At 45.6% G+C, this 21,861-nt stretch overlaps 1 protein-coding gene across 1 annotated transcript in view; it reads left to right on the forward strand.

Annotated features, from left to right (window-relative positions):
* The window catches only part of LOC126176509 (glutamate receptor ionotropic, kainate glr-3-like), a 131,280-nt gene that overhangs the window by 54,527 nt on the left and 54,892 nt on the right, over window positions 1-21,861 (forward strand). Inside the window, exon 6 of the mRNA XM_049923665.1 lies at window positions 10,210-10,430. Within this exon, the coding sequence (XP_049779622.1) occupies window positions 10,210-10,430 (221 nt within the window). The remainder of the gene's footprint in view (window positions 1-10,209; window positions 10,431-21,861) is intronic.

Consider the following 21,861-nt stretch of genomic DNA (forward strand, 5'->3'; position numbering starts at 1 on the left):
GCGAGTGATCCTATCTAAATCCGCTCTAATTTCTGGAAAGAAGCTCTTCCGTCACAATTTTTTATATTCGAATTGAGAATACATTCAAGAATTGTGCGGCAAACCGATGTTGACCTGTAATTGTGCGGATACATTCTTTTACCCTTCTCATATACAGGAGTCACCTGCTCTTTTCCCCAGTCGCTTGAGACCTTGCGCTGGGCAGAAGATTCGTGACAAATACAAGTAAGAGGCCAACGCCGCAACTCAATTGGGATTCCATCCAGACCTAGCGACTTATTTGTTTTCAACTCTTTCAGTTTCTTCTCTACGCCAAAGGTGTCTATAAGTATGTTCTCCATACGGAAGTCTGTACGTCGATCAAATGACGGTATAGTGATTAAAATTCTTCTGGGTATTATGCCGTGTCATTGCTAACAACAATAATAAACTAAAACCGACGTTTCCTTCCTTCCTCAGGGCACGACTGGTTTTGCATGGAGATAGGTGCTCTATTTATTACAGACTATCGATGTCTGACGTCACTGTTGTAAAACTTTTAATTGGCCCTCTAATATGATTGGCTAGTCATGACATAAGGGAAGATGGAAGGAAAGAGACTATTCGTGGATGTCCATGTCGTCAACGATTGGTAGCTGTCCGCCAATCAGCGTTCGGCTTCTGGTCGGCAAGTTTTCCTCCTGGTGTGCGCGGAAGTGGACTGACAGTTGCTCTACAGCTGTTTGTGCAGATACGTCCGTGTCCCGTGTAGCTTCTGCCCCGCGACCGCTCGCGGCCCGTTGGACTGGGATGGCCGGCAGCCGGGAGTCTGTTCAGAAAATGGTTCAAATGGCTCTGAGCACTATGGGACTTAACATCTATGGTCATCAGTCCCATAGAACTTAGAACTACTTAGACCTAACTAACCTAAGGTCAGCACACAACACCTAGTCATCACGAGGCAGAGAAAATCCCTGACCCCGCCGGAAATCGAACCCGGGAACCCGGGCGTGGGAAGCGAGAACGCTACCGCACGACTACGAGCTGTGGACAGGGGAGTCTGTAACCATCTTCTCTGTTGATGTTGTCAGGCTGCTTAATAATTTAGATCGCCTCTCGTATTCTGCGTTCTCGCTTCCACGATTGTTTCGCCAGTACTCGGGCTTCCTGGAACCTGATAGGTTGTCCACAGACACGGTGGTGTTCCGCTATCGCCGATTTATTATGTTGCTGTAATCGTACATAGCGTTCGTGTTCTGCTACTCGTAAGCTGACAGATCTCCCTGTTTGTCCTATGTAGGTAGCTCCGTACTCACACCGTAGTTCGTTAACACCTGCAGTGTTAAGATTGTTGACTACATCCTTGGCGGAACCTATCATTTCTTGGATCCTGTGACTGCTTCGAAAAATCGGTTTGAAGCTTCGTCGGCGGAGGACGTTGCTTAGCCGTTCACTGACGCCTGGCCTCAAGGTGAAGCGGAATTGGGAAACTTCCTCCAGCACTTAACTAGCCTGCACAAAAATATAAAATTCACACATTTGGAACATTTCTGGATGTGGAGGTATACAGAGCTGCCGAAGGTAAACTGGGACACAAAGTGTACCGGAAACCAACGCACACTAATCGGTACCAATTAAAAGTTTTACAACAGTGACGTCAGACATCGATAGTCTATAATAAATAGAAGCACCTATCCCCATGCAAAACCAGTCGTGCCCTGAGGAAGGAAGGAAACGTCGGTTTTAGTTTATTATTGTTGTTAGCAATGACGCGGCATAATACCCAGAAGAATTTTAATCACGATGACAGCGGCCGCGGAAGCCTACGTTCTTATACACTCCTGGAAATTGAAATAAGAACACCGTGAATTCATTGTCCCAGGAAGGGGAAACTTTATTGACACATTCCTGGGGTCAGATACATCACATGATCACACTGACAGAACCACAGGCACATAGACACAGGCAACAGAGCATGCACAATGTCGGCACTAGTACAGTGTATATCCACCTTTCGCAGCAATGCAGGCTGCTATTCTCCCATGGAGACGATCGTAGAGATGCTGGATGTAGTCCTGTGGAACGGCTTGCCATGCCATTTCCACCTGGCGCCTCAGTTGGACCAGCGTTCGTGCTGGACGTGCAGACCGCGTGAGACGACGCTTCATCCAGTCCCAAACATGCTCAATGGGGGACAGATCCGGAGATCTTGCTGGCCAGGGTAGTTGACTTACACCTTCTAGAGCACGTTGGGTGGCACGGGATACATGCGGACGTGCATTGTCCTGTTGGAACAGCAAGTTCCCTTGCCGGTCTAGGAATGGTAGAACGATGGGTTCGATGACGGTTTGGATGTACCGTGCACTATTCAGTGTCCCCTCGACGATCACCAGTGGTGTACGGCCAGTGTAGGAGATCGCTCCCCACATCATGATGCCGGGTGTTGGCCCTGTGTGCCTCGGTCGTATGCAGTCCTGATTGTGGCGCTCACCTGCACGGCGCCAAACACGCATACGACCATCATTGACACCAAGGCAGAAGCGACTCTCATCGCTGAAGACGACACGTCTCCATTCGTCCCTCCATTCACGCCTGTCGCGACACCACTGGAGGCGGGCTGCACGATGTTGGGGCGTGAGCGGAAGACGGCCTAACGGTGTGCGGGACCGTAGCCCAGCTTCATGGAGACGGTTGCGAATGGTCGTCGCCGATACCCCAGGAGCAACAGTGTCCCTAATTTGCTGGGAAGTGGCGGTGCGGTCCCCTACGGCACTGCGTAGGATCCTACGGTCTTGGCGTGCATCCGTGCGTCGCTGCGGTCCGGTCCCAGGTCGACGGGCACGTGCACCTTCCGCCGACCACTGGCGACAACATCGATGTACTGTGGAGACCTCACGCCCCACGTGTTGAGCAATTCGGCGGTACGTCCACCCGGCCTCCCGCATGCCCACTATACGCCCTCGCTCAAAGTCCGTCAACTGCACATACGGTTCACGTCCACGCTGTCGCGGCATGCTACCAGTGTTAAAGACTGCGATGGAGCTCCGTATGCCACGGCAAACTGGCTGACACTGACGGCGGCGGTGCACAAATGCTGCGCAGCTAGCGCCATTCGACGGCCAACACCGCGGTTCCTGGTGTGTCCGCTGTGCCGTGCGTGTGATCATTGCTTGTACAGCCCTCTCGCAGTGTCCGGAGCAAGTATGGTGGGTCTGGCACACCGGTGTCAATGTGTTCTTTTTTCCATTTCCAGGAGTGTATAAATGACGGTATGTTTGCACAATCCTCCTGCGTGAATGATTTCTTAAACGCTTGCTTTAAATCTTCGGTTTTCCCACTGATGCCCTCTGTTGCCGCACCAGACTGGTCAACGACTAGTCTTTTAGCGATTTTGTGTAGGGCTTGAATGTTGTCTGGTTCTCAGCAAGATATTTTGCTAAGGTATGACTTATTATTCATCTGGGAGGAGTAAGCAAGACGGTGGGGTAGTGGAGAACCCAGTGACGAACGTGAGCTCGACTCTAAGGTTGTTTACGAGATAACCAGCTAAAAGACGGAAGAAGCCAAGAATGTGTATCGGTGCATGGGAGCTGGACAGCAGCGACTTTAGTTGGTCTTAGGCTGGTGTTGGTCGTCCAAGGAGAGAGAGCCTGGAGTGCAATGAAAGACATTAAGACAGCAGTGGGTACGCTGCAAGAAGAAAGACGCAGAGCGTCGTAAGTGGAGTGGCGGGAAGTGGTGCGACGCTGTTCTAACTCTAGGCACTGTTCTGAAGGGAACTTGTAGTTTCATGGCTGAGGAAGGAACTTTCAAATGGCTCTAAGCACTCTGGGATTTAACATCTGAGGTCATCAGTCCACTAGACTTAGAACTACTTAAACCTAACTAACCTAAGGACATCACACACATCCATGCCCGAGACAGGATTCGAACCTGCGACCGGAGCAGCAGGGCGGTTCCACACTGAAGTGCCTAGAACCGCTCGGTCACAGCGGCCGGCAGGAAGGTACTATTTTCTGTAAAGGACTGGAGGATCCGTAGTTTTTATGTTAAAATGAATAGCTTCAAAACAGCACATACGAGTTCCAAAGGGAGTTAAGCCACTTAGTGAAGTTTTAGCAACTACGTAAATTAAGAAACGAAGCTTGGAACTGCTGGGGATTACTCTAATAGTGAACACTGGATTTAAACTTCATAAAAGCTCTTCACTCTTACTTTATATCGACGTATTCGTATTAGTGGCTAGTCTTTCCTAATTTGAAGTAGTTTTAGGTATTTTGTGTTATCACTACATTCCAATGTGTTCAGTTATATTTGTGTGAGGGTGATGTGAGTGAACGGAAGAGTCGTTCATTTAATTCGATTGATTGTCGTCCGTTTCCAACGTTGGTACCCCTACAGTTCACCGATTCTTTGAACGGATGTTGGGTCCTCGAGAGATGAGCAGTCAGAGGGCCTCATGTATGGCAGTTCGTGAATTACCTGTGTCTCACAGGGCATGCATATAATAAAGCCGTATAGAGTCCTTTTTGAAATATTCAAGCCGATATATTTGAAGTAAATAATAAAAGGACTCTGAATAATATTATAAGGACATAAACGACAAATTAATTAATTAATTATGAAAATGTATTAAATTAGCTTCAAAGAAAGACTATATAGATTGCAATGTAATAAAACATTATTTATATTAGATGAGATTGTTTTTTTTTGTTCTTGTACGTACCGAATAATTCAAGTGTAAATTCTGTGCTTAGTGGAAATATATTTACAAAAAGTGAGTGCATTGTGTTACTTAAAGAACCCATGCAAACAATTCTTCTTGAATTAATAATTGCAAGATGTTATTTAGCATTTTTTCAGTCTCTGTGAAGCGAGCAGCGATGATCTTTGACGGGCGACAATTGGCCGCCATTACGCACGTATTTAAATTTACTTTTTGTATAACATATCGCCACCGCCGGAGCAGAAAGAATCATTTCAAGTTATTCAATTAACTAAAGTGTAAAGCTTCACTAATTTTATTTCGTCAAAAAATGCATACTTTCAAAGATACGATTTATTCTAGGTCAGTGAACTTAGCCTGCATTACATTTCGCAGAAAGCATTTGAAATAATTTGTAGGGAGCCTGGCGCTCATTTGAAACATAATTTAATATTTATCATTGACCACCTAATCAATATTTTCTTATAATATCCCTTTCTTGTGTTTCACTTAGTAATAATAATAATAATAATAATAATAATAATAATAATAATAATAATAATAATAATTAATAACCACAAAAAGGAAGGGATTATATAGCCGGCGACCCAATTTTTTAGTTGTGTGCTCGGAGGTTTGACATTAAAGGCAGTCGAGAGTGGTTAGTTTAATTTAGGTAGCTCAGTAAAGAGGTTATACGTCATATTATGGGCAACTGTAACAGCGATACCTACCGGTCTGTGAGTCAGCATTTTACCCTGATGAAGGCGCCCACGCATCGTGGTGTGGACTCAACAAAAGACTTTAGGGACGCATCCTGATCCTCGGAATTTCCACCGCCTTTCACAACTTGCAGACATTGCTGCGCTCGATGCACTCACGCCCCCCTCAATGGCATTCAATTGCTGTTAACCAGAACTGGGGTTGGATAAACCGCAAGGACCAGGGAGGAGGATGGGGGCCAAACATTTCTGATACTCCTCGCACCATTATTACGCAGTTTAAAATCGATAAAGGGGTACATCGCACTGGCTGCGAATCTCCTTAGCAGTGCTGTTGGGTAGAATGCGATTGTACATTACCGAAAATTCGGTTCCAATAAGGTTCCCTGGCAAGAGAGAATTGCAGATGTTTTCAAGCCCCCTATCATTGTATGCGAATATCCTCCATTCGAAAATATATCAGCCTCTAGAACACTACTCTCCCTCTCGTTATATATGGAATGTTCATTTAGCGGTCGCAAATTTAATCAGGCTCGTCGGTAATATATTTGTATAAGGTGGCAACGGTTTTGCACCTTACATGAGTCCATTTAATGACTGACAGCGGCGCAATCGCTTGGTAGATAAGTAGTTGTTTGTTGGAATAATACTCTAAATTACGGTGTAGGAAACGCATCGGCACGCTGGCTAGGTAATACGACGAGAATTTTGCGATTTTGTAATTATAAGATTCTGCGGAAAGGCAGTGTGCGAGACAGAGCTCGGCTACGTCCCCGGCTAGCCGCCAAAGGCCACAGCCTGACCGTATGAATGGTGAACTGGGGAAGTTCTGTAATCCGTTTAGAGAGGCCACATTGGCCGCCAGTCTCTGAGGGACGCGCGGCTGCAAGTGTTCAAGTGTTTACCAAAACAGAGCAATGGATAGCTGGACGGGCTTTCCTGAGCGTGCTCTCGCCTAAGTCCCACTAATGTTACGCCTTTGAGTAGCTCAAGAGGGGCAGGGCAGGAGTTCCGAATAACAAAACTTTCAATGCAGGAGTCTGTGTTCGCTACGACGGGGAATTTGCCGGGAAAATCTTGAGTGGTCTCTCGGGAGAAAACTTACAGTAAACGTGTTATTGCCCACACCTGTGGTTCTTCCCAGCCGGCGTGGGAAGAGTTTACTTGTGAAATTTTGTAGAAATAAAAGAATTGAGGAAAAGAGTTCTATTCCCAGGCCGTAAATTGGTCGGCAGTGGCAAACTGGGTATTTTTAGAGCTTCTAGTGATGTGATTCGCTCGGTAAAAGTTGAGGTGGGAAAACAGAGGTGAAGAGCGATCTTGCTCGACTCTCTGTGGAAGACTTCCGTTCTGGGCTCTCGTACTGAGAGGGCGTTAGCCAAGTCGTCTCCCGTCTGGGTCTTTCGCTCTGAGAGGACGTTAGCAGTGCCGACTCATTGGTGACGGAAACATTGTCGCAATTAGAGAAGTTTACGGACAGCAGTCTGTTGTTCGAATACTGTAGGAGTGGACTTTCCGAGACGGCACACGCCGACCGCATTGCCGCGCCGTCGCCATCGGAGACCGCCGCTACAACAGGAATATTACGGTGAGATCTCTCCCGCTTCGGCCTGTGTTAGGAGTAACGTTAAATAGTTGGATCAACTGCAATTGCTGTTTCCACAGAGGTTTGAGGATACTTTGGGATTCAGTGGTTCTTCGTATTTTACGTTTGTGTCCATGTCAGTTGGTCAGCCAGTTTATAAGAGTTCCCGTCTTGTACCGATTTTGCCACAGTTCACTGCCAGTGCCAGTTAGGAGGGTAATTTGTAAATTGTTCATTGTGTTTTATTCAGCATTGATCTGAAGGTTATAATAAAATTATTGTGATGCAGTAGAGCCTTTACCTTCAGTAGCTGATCCTGAATTTGCCGTTATGCTTATTTTTTATATTTGTGTATGTTTTTGATGTCATTGAACACCCTAAGTGTTCGTGATCGATCATGTTTGGAAGGAAAAATAGGTGAGATTTATTGTCAACACTACCACAGCAGATTAATTAGGGGTGACAGGGCCACATTTAAATCTAGCGTTATCCATTTTTGCGTACAGTTCCACTCCCAGTTGTTTGTCACAAGCAAAATCGGACAAGCAACGGGTGGGGTGTTACAGTTGAGGATAAAAAAGTTACATAAAGATGTATTGGGGAAGGTCAATACCTGTGACCCCGCAGTTGTTACCAGTATTACGCTCCTGTTTCGATCGCTTGGTGAATGTAGGGACTCCAGAGAGCAAGTCGCACACATCATCCCACGCTAAGATCATTCGCAACAGTTTACGTCAGTTCCGCAATGATGGCCTGCACACGCTGTCGTGATATGCCCCATTCCGATGAGTCTCGTCGGTTGCCGTACGCGGTCGTCCACTCCGCACTCAGCTGAAAAGACTACTAATAGGTGCATCACAGTGCGGTAGTGAATGGTGCGACAGCTGGAGACTTTCGCCAAAGCTGAAGTACGCCGGAGCGTATGATTCTTGCGGGTAAATCGTTTAAACTGCTCACAGGTTCACCTTGAGATTCTGGCGATATATGAACCAAATGAAAAGTCGGGTCCAGCCTTAGTGAAATGGAGCACACTATTAGGTCAAGGCCACACAGACGTTGATGATTCTGATCGATAAATGCAGATCTTGCACGATCCGATTTCCATGTTATCGGAAAGCTGAAAATATACCCGGGAGGAAAAATTTTCCAAAGACGAGGACCTTCACACAGCGGTTTTCGAATGGCTCCGAGACAAAGGAGCAGTATCCTATCGTCGATGAATTGAACGGCTGGTGGAACATTTTAGTCGGTGCTTTGAGAGAATTGCCGACTATGTTGTAAAGGAATGTCGTGTATGCGTCACTTTGAAGTGTAATGAAGCATTAAATAAAAGTTACTTGGCCTGCCACAATAATGTGTAACTTTAAAAGCGGCGTCTTGTCCGTTAAAATGATTCGGGAATGACAGGACCTCCCCTTTCACTATATAACGTGGAGTCTGCTCACAACTACCCTATCAGTGTGATTTTCCCTTATCTAGAAGGGAGGACTTGGGTTGAATTTCATATAGATAACCAAATACAAAAGGTGACAGGTGATTCGGACGTCGTAATACTGCGCAGAAAATGGATATAACTTTTCGGATGAACACCCGGTAGTTCACAATTAATCAGTGTCGCCGTGGAAACCCGAGAGGTCACCGTCACTTTACGCTCGCCCTGTCGCTTTGTAATAGTTCTGGCTTAGTCAGCCATCATATTAGGCTCCAAGAAGCTGTTCCCAGAGCAGTGGAGATGCAAGAAGTATATAGATGACGAAATGTGGTGAGAGGTACCTGTTCAAATGGTTCAAATGGCTCTGAGGACTATGGGACTTAACTACTGAGGTCATCAGTCCCCTAGAACTGAGAACTACTTAAACCTAACTAACTTAAGGACATCACACACATCCATGCCCGAGGCAGGATTCGAACCTGCGACCGTAGCGGTCACGCGGTTCCAAACTGACGCGCTTAGAACCGCACGGCCACACCGGCCGGCGAGGTACCTGTGACAGATGTTAGATTCGGCACCATTCCCGTGAGAAAGACCGCCTGCATAATGCTACTGTTCTGTGATTGTCTGCTGTGTTCGGAGCAAGAGCGCCAAAACGTTATAGTTATTATTATTAGTTGAACTAGTTCAAATGGTTCAAATGGCTCTGAGCACTATGGGACTCAACATCTTAGGTCATAAGTCCCCTAGAACTTAGAACTACTTAAACCTAACTAACCTAAGGACATCACACACACCCATGCCCGAGGCAGGATTCGAACCTGCGGCCGTAGCAGTCCCGCGGTTCCGGACTGCAGCGCCAGAACCGCTAGACCACCGCGGCCGGCAAGTTAAACTAGTCATTGGAATGACTTCACTTTTTAATATAAATATCTGTGAACAGCTGACTATCAATGAGTCATTTTAGAATTATTAAAAACAATTAAAATCAAAAACAACAGACTGACGAAATTGCAGACGAAGCACTTCGGAAGCGTTCGGGTCACGCCTTTTCTAGTATGGCGCGCGAAGTGTTTCGGGCTGTTCGTCACTCTGGATTAGGCAGTCGAGAAGAACAGACATGTTGTCTGTCGTAGGATGTGTTTCAAATTTTTAGTTAAGTTCCTGTTCGTCACTCTGGATTAGGCAGTTGAGATGTACGGTCATGTTGTCTGTGGCAGGATGTGTTTGCCAGTTTTCAGTATTCACTCCGGTAGTCACGAGGCACAGACACGTGCCACAAGTAGTGTAAAGATACATTTTCGTAAACATTGTGTTTATCATGTACTTTGCTGTATCAGAAGATGTTGTATAAAGATCATGTAGTCTTCTCGTGTGGCTGTATTAAAATACGCGAGTGGCATCCCAAAGAAGTGATACATTATTTCAGACCAGAACCTCGCTAAATGTCAGTTTCAGCCTCAAGATACAGAACCTACGACCTGCGTGCTGTTTTCTGCGCTGGGGACATCAACTTGAAGACAGCAGGTTAGTGAACTATAACAGAACCTTCGTATTCCACACAGTGCAGTGGAAACAAGTAGGCGCCTCACGCGTACTGCATGCACAGAACAAATGTGCCGAGCGACACGTCATCTGCGGTAATGCAGAGGAGGATGATCGTTATTAACACCAACAATCAATTCATTCTTCCTTTCTTGCGGTAGCTTGCACGCCGCAGCCCGAGTGGGCAGTCGAGCCACGCGCCTGCAGGCCTGCAGTGTTGCAGTGACCACTGGCTGCGCAGGCTCCCCGCTGGTGGAGAGCGGCCGCCTGTCGGTGCGGCTGTGGCAGGTGAGCGCGACCGCGGCCGCCGTCGTGGTGCACGCCGCCTTCTGCGGGGCGCTGGTCGCCACCGTGGCCGCCCCCAGCCACGCGCCGCCCTTCAGCGGCCTCCACGGGCTGCTCCACAGCGACGACTTCAGCCTCGTCGTGGAGGCCAACACTTCCGTGCACTTCTACTTCCAGGTCAGCTACTGCATTAATGGTCGAACTATGTAATGCATTCTAGCGCACTGGCTCGCGTCACCGAGTACCCAGTTAAACCGTCCGTTCACATTAACGTGACCACATGTCAATAGCTTGAATAATCAACTTTCAGCTGCTAGATTCGCTGGGAGACGTGCAGGAAGACAATCAGCGAGGTCTTGGAAGGTACAGACAGCGATAAAGCGATGTGTAGCCATGCCTCTGTTACGGGTCAGTGGCACGAACAGCACGATCGAGGTGGTCACACAGATTCTCAGCTAGGTTTAAATCCGGAAAGTCTGGTGGTCAGGGGAATGTCGGAAAGTCATCCTGGTGCTCCCCGAATCACGCACGTACAGTACAAGCTCCGTGACACATTGCGTTGTCCTGTTGGTTACTGGCCATTAAAATTGCTACACCACGGAGATGACGTGCTACAGACGCGAAATTTAACCGACAGGAAGAAGATGTTGTGATATGCAAACGATTAGCTTTTCAGAGCACTCACACAAGGTTGGCGCCGGTGGCGACACCTACAACATGCTAACATGAGGAAAGTTTCCAACCGGTTTCTCATACACAAACAGCAGTTGACCGGCGTTGCCTGGTGAAACGTCGTTGTGATGCCTCGTGTAAGGAGGAGAAATGCGTACCATCACGTTTCCGACTTTGATAAAGGTCGGATCGTAGCCTATGGCGATTGCGGTTTATTGTTTCGCGACATTGCTGCTCGCGTTGGTCGAGATCCAATGACTGTTAGCAGAATATGGAATCGGTGGGTTCAAGAGGGTAATACGGAACGCCCTGCTGGATCCCAACGGCCTCGTATCACTAGTAGTCGAGATGACAGGCATCTTATCCGCATGGCTGTAACGGATCGTGCAGCCACGTCTCGATCCCTGAGTCAACAGATGGGGACGTTTGCAAGACAACAACCATCTGCACGAACAGTTCGACGACAAATGTTCAAATAACTTACGGGTTTGCTGCCGGGTGACGTCGTCGGACACCGCCGATATTTCGACAGGAGCACACCCTGCCATTCTCAAGGCACAAATGCAAGGAAGAAACAATGTGCAAGCAAATTTAATACCTCGGTTCATAGAGGAGAAACAAGGAAGATACCACATACAGAACAAGTGTCAACACAACCAAAGATAACCAACATCAGAAATATCGATGGTTACTATTAATCAACAGGTGAGGTAGCACTAATTTTGTCCCTCTGTTTTTTGAGGACAGACAGAGCCGGATTCCAAGCAGCATTTAAACAAAATCCACCATCTCTGTTAATAAGGTTGCTTGATAGTCTGATTTCAACAGCTTCCTTAATAACACTATCCCAATAGTTTGACGAGCAAGCCAGAATCTCCGTGTTGTTGTATTCCATAGGATGACCGGTGTCAAGGCAATATTCTGCAATAGCGGATTTGCTCGGCTGTTGTAAGCGTGTGTGACGCTTATGTTCAATACACCGGTCTTCCACAGTCCTGATTGTCTGACCAACATATGACATGCCACAACTGCAAGGAATACGATAGACACCAGCCTTACGCAAACCAAGATCATCTTTTACGGACGCCAACAGGGCCTTAATCTTGGAAGGTGGTCCAAAAACATTTCACATCATATTTCCGTTGCCGCCCGCGGTGGTCTAGCGGTTCAGGCGCTCAGTCCGGAACCGCGCGACTGCTACGGTCGCAGGTTCGAGTCCTGCCTCGGGCATGGATGTGTGTGATGTCCTTAGGTTAGTTAGGTTTAAGTAGTTCTAAGTTCTAGGGGACTGATGACCACAGATGTTAAGTCCCATAGTGCTCAGAACCATTTGAACCATATTTCCGTAAAATACGGTCAATCCTGTTGGAAATGCTTCCTGCGTAAGGCAAAAAGGCCGTAGACTTAGATGCCACTTCGTTGCTATCGTCACTCACCCGTTGCACAAAAGGCTGATGGCGCAACGCACGTTTGATCTGCCTCTCACTGTAACCATTTTGACGAAAGGTGACTTCGAGATGTGCTAGCTCAGCTGCCAAACTTTCAGGGTCTGAGATAACGTGGGCCCTGTGAACCAAGGTGCGAAGTACTCCTTTACGCTGAGCTGGATGGTGACAACTATCAGCTCGCAGATACAAGTCAGTGTGGGTGGGCTTCCTATAAACAGAATGTCCCAACGTACCATCAGTCTTCATTTTGACCAACACATCAAGGAAAGGAAGGCATCCATTCATTTCCACCTCCATAGTGAACTGAATATTCGGGTGGATTGAATTCAGAGGTTCCAAAAACCAGTTTAAATTCTCACTACCATGAGGCCACGCAACAAAAGTATCTACATATATGAAAAAATACGCAAGTTTCAAGGTCGCTGACTCCATTGCACGTTCTTCAAAGTTCTCCATAAACAAATTGGCCACAATAGGTGACAACGGGCTTCCCATTGCAACTCCATCAGTCTGTTCGTAGTACTGACCATTGAATAAAAAGTAAGTGGAAGTCAGCACATGTCGAAACAAATTTGTTAATTCGACACCAAACTTAACCTCAATTAGCTGCAACGAATCAGAGAGAGGAACGCGAGTGAAAAGAGAAACCACATCAAAACTGACTAAAATATCAGAGTCATTCACACGCAATCCCTGTAATCGACGTAAGAAATCTGCAGAGTTCTTAATGTGGTGTTCACACCTATATACTAGTGGGCTCAATAAACTAGCAAGATGTTTAGCTACACGATATGTCGGAGCACCAATATTAGAAACAATAGGCTTCAACAGGACAGCCTCTTTATGGACTTTAGGGAGGCCATATAATCTAGGTGGTACAGCACAGTAACAATTAAGACTCTTGATAGTCTCCTGTGACAAAGAAATTTTCTTCAGGAGACTATTTGTCTTTCTCTCAACACTCTTAGTGGGGTCAGCACCGATTTTGCGATACGCCGAATCAGAAAGTAGACACTGCATCTTTTGAATGTAATCGTGCTTGTTCAACAAAACGGTGGCGTTACCCTTGTCCGCAGGTAAAATAACAATATCAGGATCCATTCTAAGTGAACGTAAAGCAGCCGCCTCAGCTGCTGTAATGTTACACTTGGGTGGACGGGCCCCAGTCAACACTTGACAAGCTTCCCTCCTAACCTCTTCTGCAGCCTCGGAAGGTAGTTTATAAACAGCCTGTTCGATAGAACTAATAAAATCAACGACTGGCAAACTCTTAGGCGTCGGTGCGAAGTTCAAACCTGCACATTTTTTCTTCCTTGCATTTGTGCCTTGAGAATGGCAGAGTGTGCTCCTGTCGAAATATCGGCGGTGTCCGACGACGTCACCCGGCAGCAAACCCGTAAGTTATTTGAACATTCGATTCGCCGGGAAAAGTTAAGGTCTCACAGTTCGACGACGTTTGCAGCAGCATGGACTATCAGCTCGGAGACCATGGCTGCGGTTACCCTTGACGCTGCGTCACAAACAGGAGCACCTGCGATGGTGTACTCAACGACGATCCTGGGTGCACGAATGGCAAAACTTCATTTTTTCGGATGAATCCAGGTTCTGTTTGCAGCATCATGATGGTCGCATCCGTGTTTGGCGACAACGCGGTAAACGCACATTGAAAGCGTGTATTCGTCATCGCCATCCTGGCGTATCACCCGGCGTGATGGTATGGGATGCCATTGATTACACGTCTCTGTCACCTCTTGTTCGCATTGACGGCACTTTGAACAGTGGACGTTACATTTCAGATGTGTTACGACCCGTGGCTCTACCCTTCATTCGATCCCTGCGAAACCCTACATTTCAGCAGGATAATGCACTGCCGCATGTTGCAGGTCCTGTACGGGCCTTTCTGCATACGGAAAATGTTCGACTGCTGCCCTGGCCAGCACATTCTCCAGATCTCGCACCAATTGAAAACGTCTGGTCAATGGTGGCCGAGCAACTGGCTCGTCACAATACGCCAGTTACTACTCGTGATGAACTGTGGTATCGTGTTGAAGGTGCATGGGCAGCTGTACCTGTAGACACCATCCAAGCTCTGTTTGACTCAATGCCCAGGCGTAAAAAGGCCGTTATTATGGCCAGAGGTGGTTGTTCTGGGTACTGATTTCTCAGGATCTATGCACCCAAATTGCGTGAAAATGTAAACACATGTTAGTTCTTGTATATTATATTTGTCCAATGAAGACCCGTTTATCATCTGCATTTCTTCTTGGTGTAGCAATTTTAATGGCCAGTAGTGTAGACGCCATCAACCAGAGGAAAACAATCTGCATGTCCCGGTGGATATGATCTCCGAGAGTAGCTCTATACTTGTGTGGGTCCATTGTGCCTTCCAGAATGACGAAAACATTCCCCAGACAATAACACTCCCTCATCGGGGCTGAACCCTTCCGACTATCCGACTTTCTGCCCGATGGAGCATAAAATGTGATTCATCTGAATAGGCCATCCGACACAACAAAGCGGACGTACAGTTGCAGTACTGGCGTGCAGATTACAGCCTTCGTCACCGATGAACAACAGTCAACACTGGTGCGTGAACCAGGTGCCTTATGCGTATTGTAACTACCGTTGCATGCTGTGTGGTTCTTTAATGTCTACAGCAGTGAGAAGCAGATGCTGTTCCTGAACTGAGGATCCAGATATTAATCCATTCTACAATAAAAATAGACAAAATATTGAATAACTTTGTTGCTGTAATTGCACCGTCAGTGGCTAACAATAGATTTGAATGTAGAAATATACACAGATACAGATGATTTATAAATCTGTCATTCTTCAATACAATGTCCACTCAGAAGATGTCGAGCCCTGGTTGCACTGAATGTCCGTAGATGTTATTCAGCTGGTTCAAATGTTTCAAATGGCTCTGAGCACTATGGGACTTAACTTCTGAGGTCATCAGTCCCCTAGTACTTAGAACTACTTAAACCTACATAACCTAAGGACATCACACACATACATGCCCGAGGTGGGATTCGAACCTGCGACCGTAACGGTCGCGCGGTTCCAGACTGTAGCGCCTAGAACCGCTCGGTCCGGCTGGCTCGAAAGCTTCTATTCTCATCTTGTCTAAACTGTTTATCGTCCATGTTTCAATTCCATACATGGCTACACTCCATACAAATACTTTCAGAAACCACTTCCTGAATCTTAAATCTATACTGGATGTTGACAAATTTCTCTTCATCAGAAACACCTTCCTTGCCATTGCCAGTTTACATTTTATATCCTCTCTACTTCGATTATCATCAGTTATTTTTCTCCCCGAACAGCAAAACTCGTTTACTGCTTTAAGTGTCTCATTTCCTAATCTAATTCCCTCAGCATCACCCGACATAATTCGACGACATATCATTATCCTCGTTTTGCTTTTGTTGATGTTCATCTTATATCCTCCTTTCAAGACACTGTCCATTCCGTTCAACTGCTCTTCCAAGTCCTTTGCTGTCTCTGACAGAATTACAATGTCATCGGCGAACCTCAAACATTTTATTTCTTCGCCTTGGATTTTAATTCCTACTCCAAATTTTTCTTTTGTTTCCTTTACTGCTTGCTCAATATACAGATTGAATAACATCGGGGATATGCTACAACCGTGTCTCACTCTCTTCCCAACCACTGCTTCATTTTCATGGCCCTCGACTCTTATAACTGCCATATGGTCTCTATACAAGTTGTAAATAGCCTTTCGCTCCCTGTATTTGACCCCTGCCACGTTCAGAATTTGAGAGTACTCCAGTCAACATTGTCAAAAGCTTTCTGTAAGTCTACAAATGCTAGAAACGTAGGTTTTGCCTTTCCTTAATCTTTCTTCTAAGGTAAGTCGTAGGGTCAGTATTGCCTCACGTGTTCCAACATTTGTACGGAAACTAAACTGATCTTCCCCGAGGTCGGCTTCTACCAGTTTTTCCATTCGTCTGTAAAGAATTCGTGTTAGTATTTTGCAGCTGTGACTTATTAAACTGATAGTTCGGTAATTTTCACATTTGTCAACAACTGCTTTCTTTGGGATTGGAATTACTATATTCTTCGTGAAGTCTGAGGGTATTTCGCCTGTCTCATACATCTTGCTCACCAGATGGTAGAGTTTTGTCAGGGGTGTCTCTCCCAAGGCTGTCAGTAGTTCTAATGGAATTTTGTCTACTCCCGGGGCCTTGTTTCGACTTAGGTCTTTCAGTGCTCTGTCAAACTCTTCACGCAGTATCATATCTCCCTTTTCATCTACATCCTCTTCCATTTCCATAATACTGTCCTCAAGTACATCCCCCTTGTATAGACCCTCTATACAGGGTGAAGCGAAATTCGCGCACTCGGGCTTTGCAGTGCGACTTCTCACGTGTGAGCAATAAAAAAATGTCTCTCACAAATTTCGCCTGGCGATTACATCCGGCAGAAAAAGGACGTTAAAGGGCGGCAGTCTGGCAACACTGTAATAACATCTATGGTAACTACTTGTGTCATCACGATCAAATCGTGCTGTCCAGTTGGTGGAGTGGATAGAGTTTTGGATTAGCGCGCAGGAGGTCGAGGGTTCAATCCTGGATTCGGCCACATTTTTTTATTTGCTAATTTCATTCTGACATTCATACTGTAGTATACACCGTTTCCTAGGTCACACCTATCCTAAATTTACTACATTTTGGAACGCTGAACATAACAAATATGTGGTTAGACAAGTAAGAAATAGACAGTCGAAACAAATGACATGTCATAGGTCAGAATAACTACAAAAACAATATCAATTTCGCGATGATAGCACAGTACAATAACACAACATCTACTTGTCATTTATACTACATGTAATACGAGCACTTAGATGACGCACATTAGCAACGAGCGACAATTATAATGTCCATATCAATGACTGCATGACCTTCACAACAGAATACGTAGACCTCAGTATAACAGATACTCAAAGCGATCTACATGTAACTGCGCAACGAGCCGGATCGTACAACTCTGGACCCTTCGCAGCAAAGCTGTGCCCACAGTAACACGAGCAGCGTGAACACGCGCTACCAATTCTTCCACAATCGATGGCGGAGTAGAGTAAATGTGCTCCTCCAGATGTTCCCACAGGAAGAAATCCAGGGGATTTAGGTCAGGTGAAATGTGGTGGCTACACAACTGGACCTGCACGTCCGAGCCATTTCTCCGGAAATGTTCTGTCCAAATACTGTCGCACGTTAATTCCAGAGTGTGGAGGTGCACCATCATGGTGGAACCATATCCTCTGCCGAACATGTAGTGGAACATCTTCCAGCGCACCAGGCAGATAGTTTGAGAGGAATGCACGATACATTCTTGCAGTTAACCGTTCAGGCAACATGTAGGGACCCAAACACCTGTCGCCCAATATTCCAGCCCAGACGTTGATATCAAAGTGATATCAGTGGCGGGCTTTGTTCATATTGAAGACACCCTCACGAATGAATACCGTTTCATCCGACCATATCGCGGTGTTCACAATGCATCGTTGGCTTCCTGTTGTTAAAACCATTCACAGAATTGCAACGGCTGATGGCGATCTGCAGGATGCAGGTGTTGCGTTAAAGCCCATGCTCGTGTAGCACGTTTACGACCGTGCATTGCGAGACACGCCTTGCTACTTTACATGTAACTCGCTGAGGTTCTTGGCGTATGACCTCCAGAATAGCTTCCTTAGTAGCTGGAGTGCGTCGAGTCGTGTACGACCTCTGTCACGCGATGGTGGAAGGAGAGAATCTGACTCCCGAAGGTGCAGCGCGAGACCACGAAACACATTTTGATCTGGATTGCGTCGACGAGGATATCTAGTAGCATATTCACGAGCTGTAACACAAGCCCTGTTATCAGATGCACCAAGGACCAGAAGCACATCCACATATTCATCATTTGTGTGTGCCATACGTCTACCACACTGATTTAGAGGTTTACAATGAAAAAATTCGACACGTGTACGCATGTACATTGGAGTCTGTCACGGGCGCGTCACTCCGCTCGCATCTAGTCCGTGTCTGGTGGACAGTGCATACAGTATAAACAAGCCGTCAGCCCTGCGCGCCGTTCCACCTGACGCGTATTACCCCTCTGACAAATATTGTTCTGCATGACTCATCCCGACACCGTTAGTTATGGAATGTTCGTTTCGAAATACACTGTTTCCTTAACGGTAATAAACGGGATGTTTCCAAAATCCCATTGATAGAATAATAATAACAATAATAATAATGATACTAATAATAATAATAATAGATCACATAACATCAACAGATACGAAGAAAGTAAATTGGAAAAAGAAAACACTACATGGCAAGCACCGTATCATCTAACACAGCCACACATCGATCAAGACACATCCAACACATGGCTAACAAAAGGCAATATATACAGTGAGACGGAAGGATTCATGATTGCAATACAGGATCAAAAATAAACACCAGATGTTACAGCAAGCATATTATTAAAGATCCCGATACCACAACAGATAAATGCAGACTTTGCAAACAACAAATAGAAACAGTAGATCACATAACAAGCGGATGTACAATACTAGCAAATACAGAATACCCCAGAAGACATGACAATGTAGCAAAAATAATACATCAACAACTTGCCTTACAATATAAACTTACAAAACAACACGTTCCCACATACAAGTATGCACCACAAAATGTACTGGAGAATGATGAATACAAATTATACTGGAACAGAACCATTATAACAGATAAAACCCCACCACATAACAAACCTGACATCATACTCACCAATAAAAAGAAGAAATCAACACAACTAATCGAAATATCCATACCCAATACAACAAATATACAGAAGAAAACAGGAGAAAAAATTGAAAAATACATCCAACTGGCTGAGGAAGTCAAGGACATGTGGCATCAGGATAAAGTTGACATTATACCAATTATACTATCAACTACAGCAGTCATACCACACAATATCCACCAGTACATCAACGCAATGCAGCTACATCCAAACATATATACAACTACAGAAATCTGTAATTATTGATACATGTTCAATTACCCGAAAGTTCCTAAATGCAATGTAAGATATACCGTACAGTTAAAAGGAAGTCACGCTTGATCAAGGTCCGCGTCACTTTCCATTTTTAACCAGACCTAAGGTCTGAGATAGGAAAGAAGATAACAATAACAATAATAACAATGCATTGAGATATGTACTAAACAGCAGGCAGTTACCGGACTCAATGCTGAAAGGCATAATTAGTGGGACCATGGTGATAAGACATACAAATACGAGGGTCACTCCAAAAGAAATCCACACTATTTTCTTTTAAATTCTTCTTTTATTCTACATGTCTGAAAGTTTTACAGCGTGTAGATACATCCTTTAGGAACAGTATTTTCATTTCTCCACATAATTTCCATCCCTCTCAACTGCCTTACGCCATCTTCGAACCAGCGCCTGTATACCCGCACGGTAAAATTCTGGACCAACCTGTTGGAGCCACTGTTTGGCAGCGTGCACAAGGGAGTCATCATCTTCAAACCTTGTTCAACGAAGAGAGTCTTTCAGTTTACCAAAGAGATGATAGTCACAGAGCCAGGTCAGGACTGTAAGGCGGGTGCTTCAGTGTCGTCCATCCGAGTTTTGTGATCGCTTCCCTGGTTTTTTGACTGACAATGTGGTCGTGCATTGTCGTGCAACAGCAAAACATCCTACTTTTGCCGATGTCGTCGAACACTACTCAGTCTAGCTTGAAGTTTCTTCAGTGTCGTCATATATGCATCAGATTTTATGGTGGTTCCACTTGGCTTGATGTCCACAAGCAAGAGTCCTTCGAAATCGAAAATCACCGTCGCCATAACTTTTCCAGCAGAAGGTGTGGTTTTGAATTTTTTTTCTTGGGTGAATTTGCTTGATGCCACTCCATTGATTGCGTCTTCGTCTCTGGTGAAAAATGATGGAGCCATGTTTCATCATCTGTCACAATTCTTCCAAGAAATTCATCTCCACCATTCTCATACTGTTCCAAAAGTTCGCTGCATACCGTTTTTCTTGTTTCTTTTTGAACCACTGTCAACGTCCTGGGAACCCCCTTGGCACAAACCTTTTTTTAACGCCAACACTTACAGTATTCTGCAAACACTTCCTTCCCCTATCCCAACGTAGCGTGACAATTCTTTCACTGTGATGCGTCTGTCAGCAGTCACCAGTTCGTTAACTGTGTGCACATTGTCTGGAGTGTGTGCAGTACGAGGCCTGCCGCTGCGACAATCCTCAATATTGCCGTGCCCGCTTTCATCACGTAACCTGCTTGCCCACCGACTAACTGTACTGCGATCGACAGCAGCATCTCCATACACCTTTTTCAACCTCTTTTGGATGTTTCCCACTGTCTCGTTTTCACAGCACAGGAATTCTATGACAGCACGTTGCTTCTGACGAACGTCAAGTGTAGAAGCCATCTTGAAGACATGCTGTGACGGCGTCACTCACGGGAACAGGTTGAATCAAGTTTGAAAACAAGCGGGAGGGATGTGTCTTCACAATGTCACAATGTAAAACTTTCACACATGCAGAACGAAAACTGTATTCTTGTATTCTTACAAAAATAGTGGTTTTTTTTTTTTTGTAGTAACCGAGATTGGACATTATTCGCAAAGCACGTTGCTAGTCCTGCTGGTAACGGAAGGACCTAACGAAATGTAATGGATATGAATGAGGCAATAATAATAGTTGGTACTAACCTATGGGACCATTGGAGGAGGGTACAAAGAAAACATATTTCGCGTCGTGTAGATGAAGTAGTGCAGATAAATTCACGCCCACGACGTGGAAGGGGCTTCTTCCAAAGCTGACCGACCATTTCTACGATTGTAGTATGTAAGTGTAAATGTTTTCTAGGGGACCCGCTGCTATCGCTGTTGACGATTAAGATGCCAGATACTGTACCGCCTGGAGTACACTTACCAAATAAAAAACATATGCCTCACCCAGGATCGAACCATCGACCTCCTGCATGCTAATCCAAAACTGTATATACTGCACTAACTGTACATCAGAACTTCAAGTTGCTGACAATGGTATTTACCATACATGTGGTTACAGTGTTGCCAGATTGCCACTCTTTAACGTCCTTTTTCTGCCGGATGTAATCGCCAGGCGAAATTTTCTGAGAGACATTTTTTCATCGCTGGAATGTAAGGAGTCGCGCTGTGAAGCCCGAGTGCGCGAATTTCGCTTCACCCTGTGTACTCTTTCCTCTTTTCTGCTTCCCCTTCTTTGCTTGGAAGTGGGTTTCCATCTGAGCTCTTGATATTCATACAAATGGTTCTACAACTCGTTACAGCTATAATTATGAGTCTGAAAATGATGTAAATATTGATGTTCTTCAGTACACCGTCTTCGGCCATCTGCAGAAACCAGCACGGTTTTTGGAAACAGCGGTCATGCGAGACACAGCTGGC

This window comes from Schistocerca cancellata, chromosome 3 (genome assembly GCF_023864275.1).
Source record: "Schistocerca cancellata isolate TAMUIC-IGC-003103 chromosome 3, iqSchCanc2.1, whole genome shotgun sequence".
Lineage (NCBI taxonomy): Eukaryota > Metazoa > Arthropoda > Insecta > Orthoptera > Acrididae > Schistocerca > Schistocerca cancellata.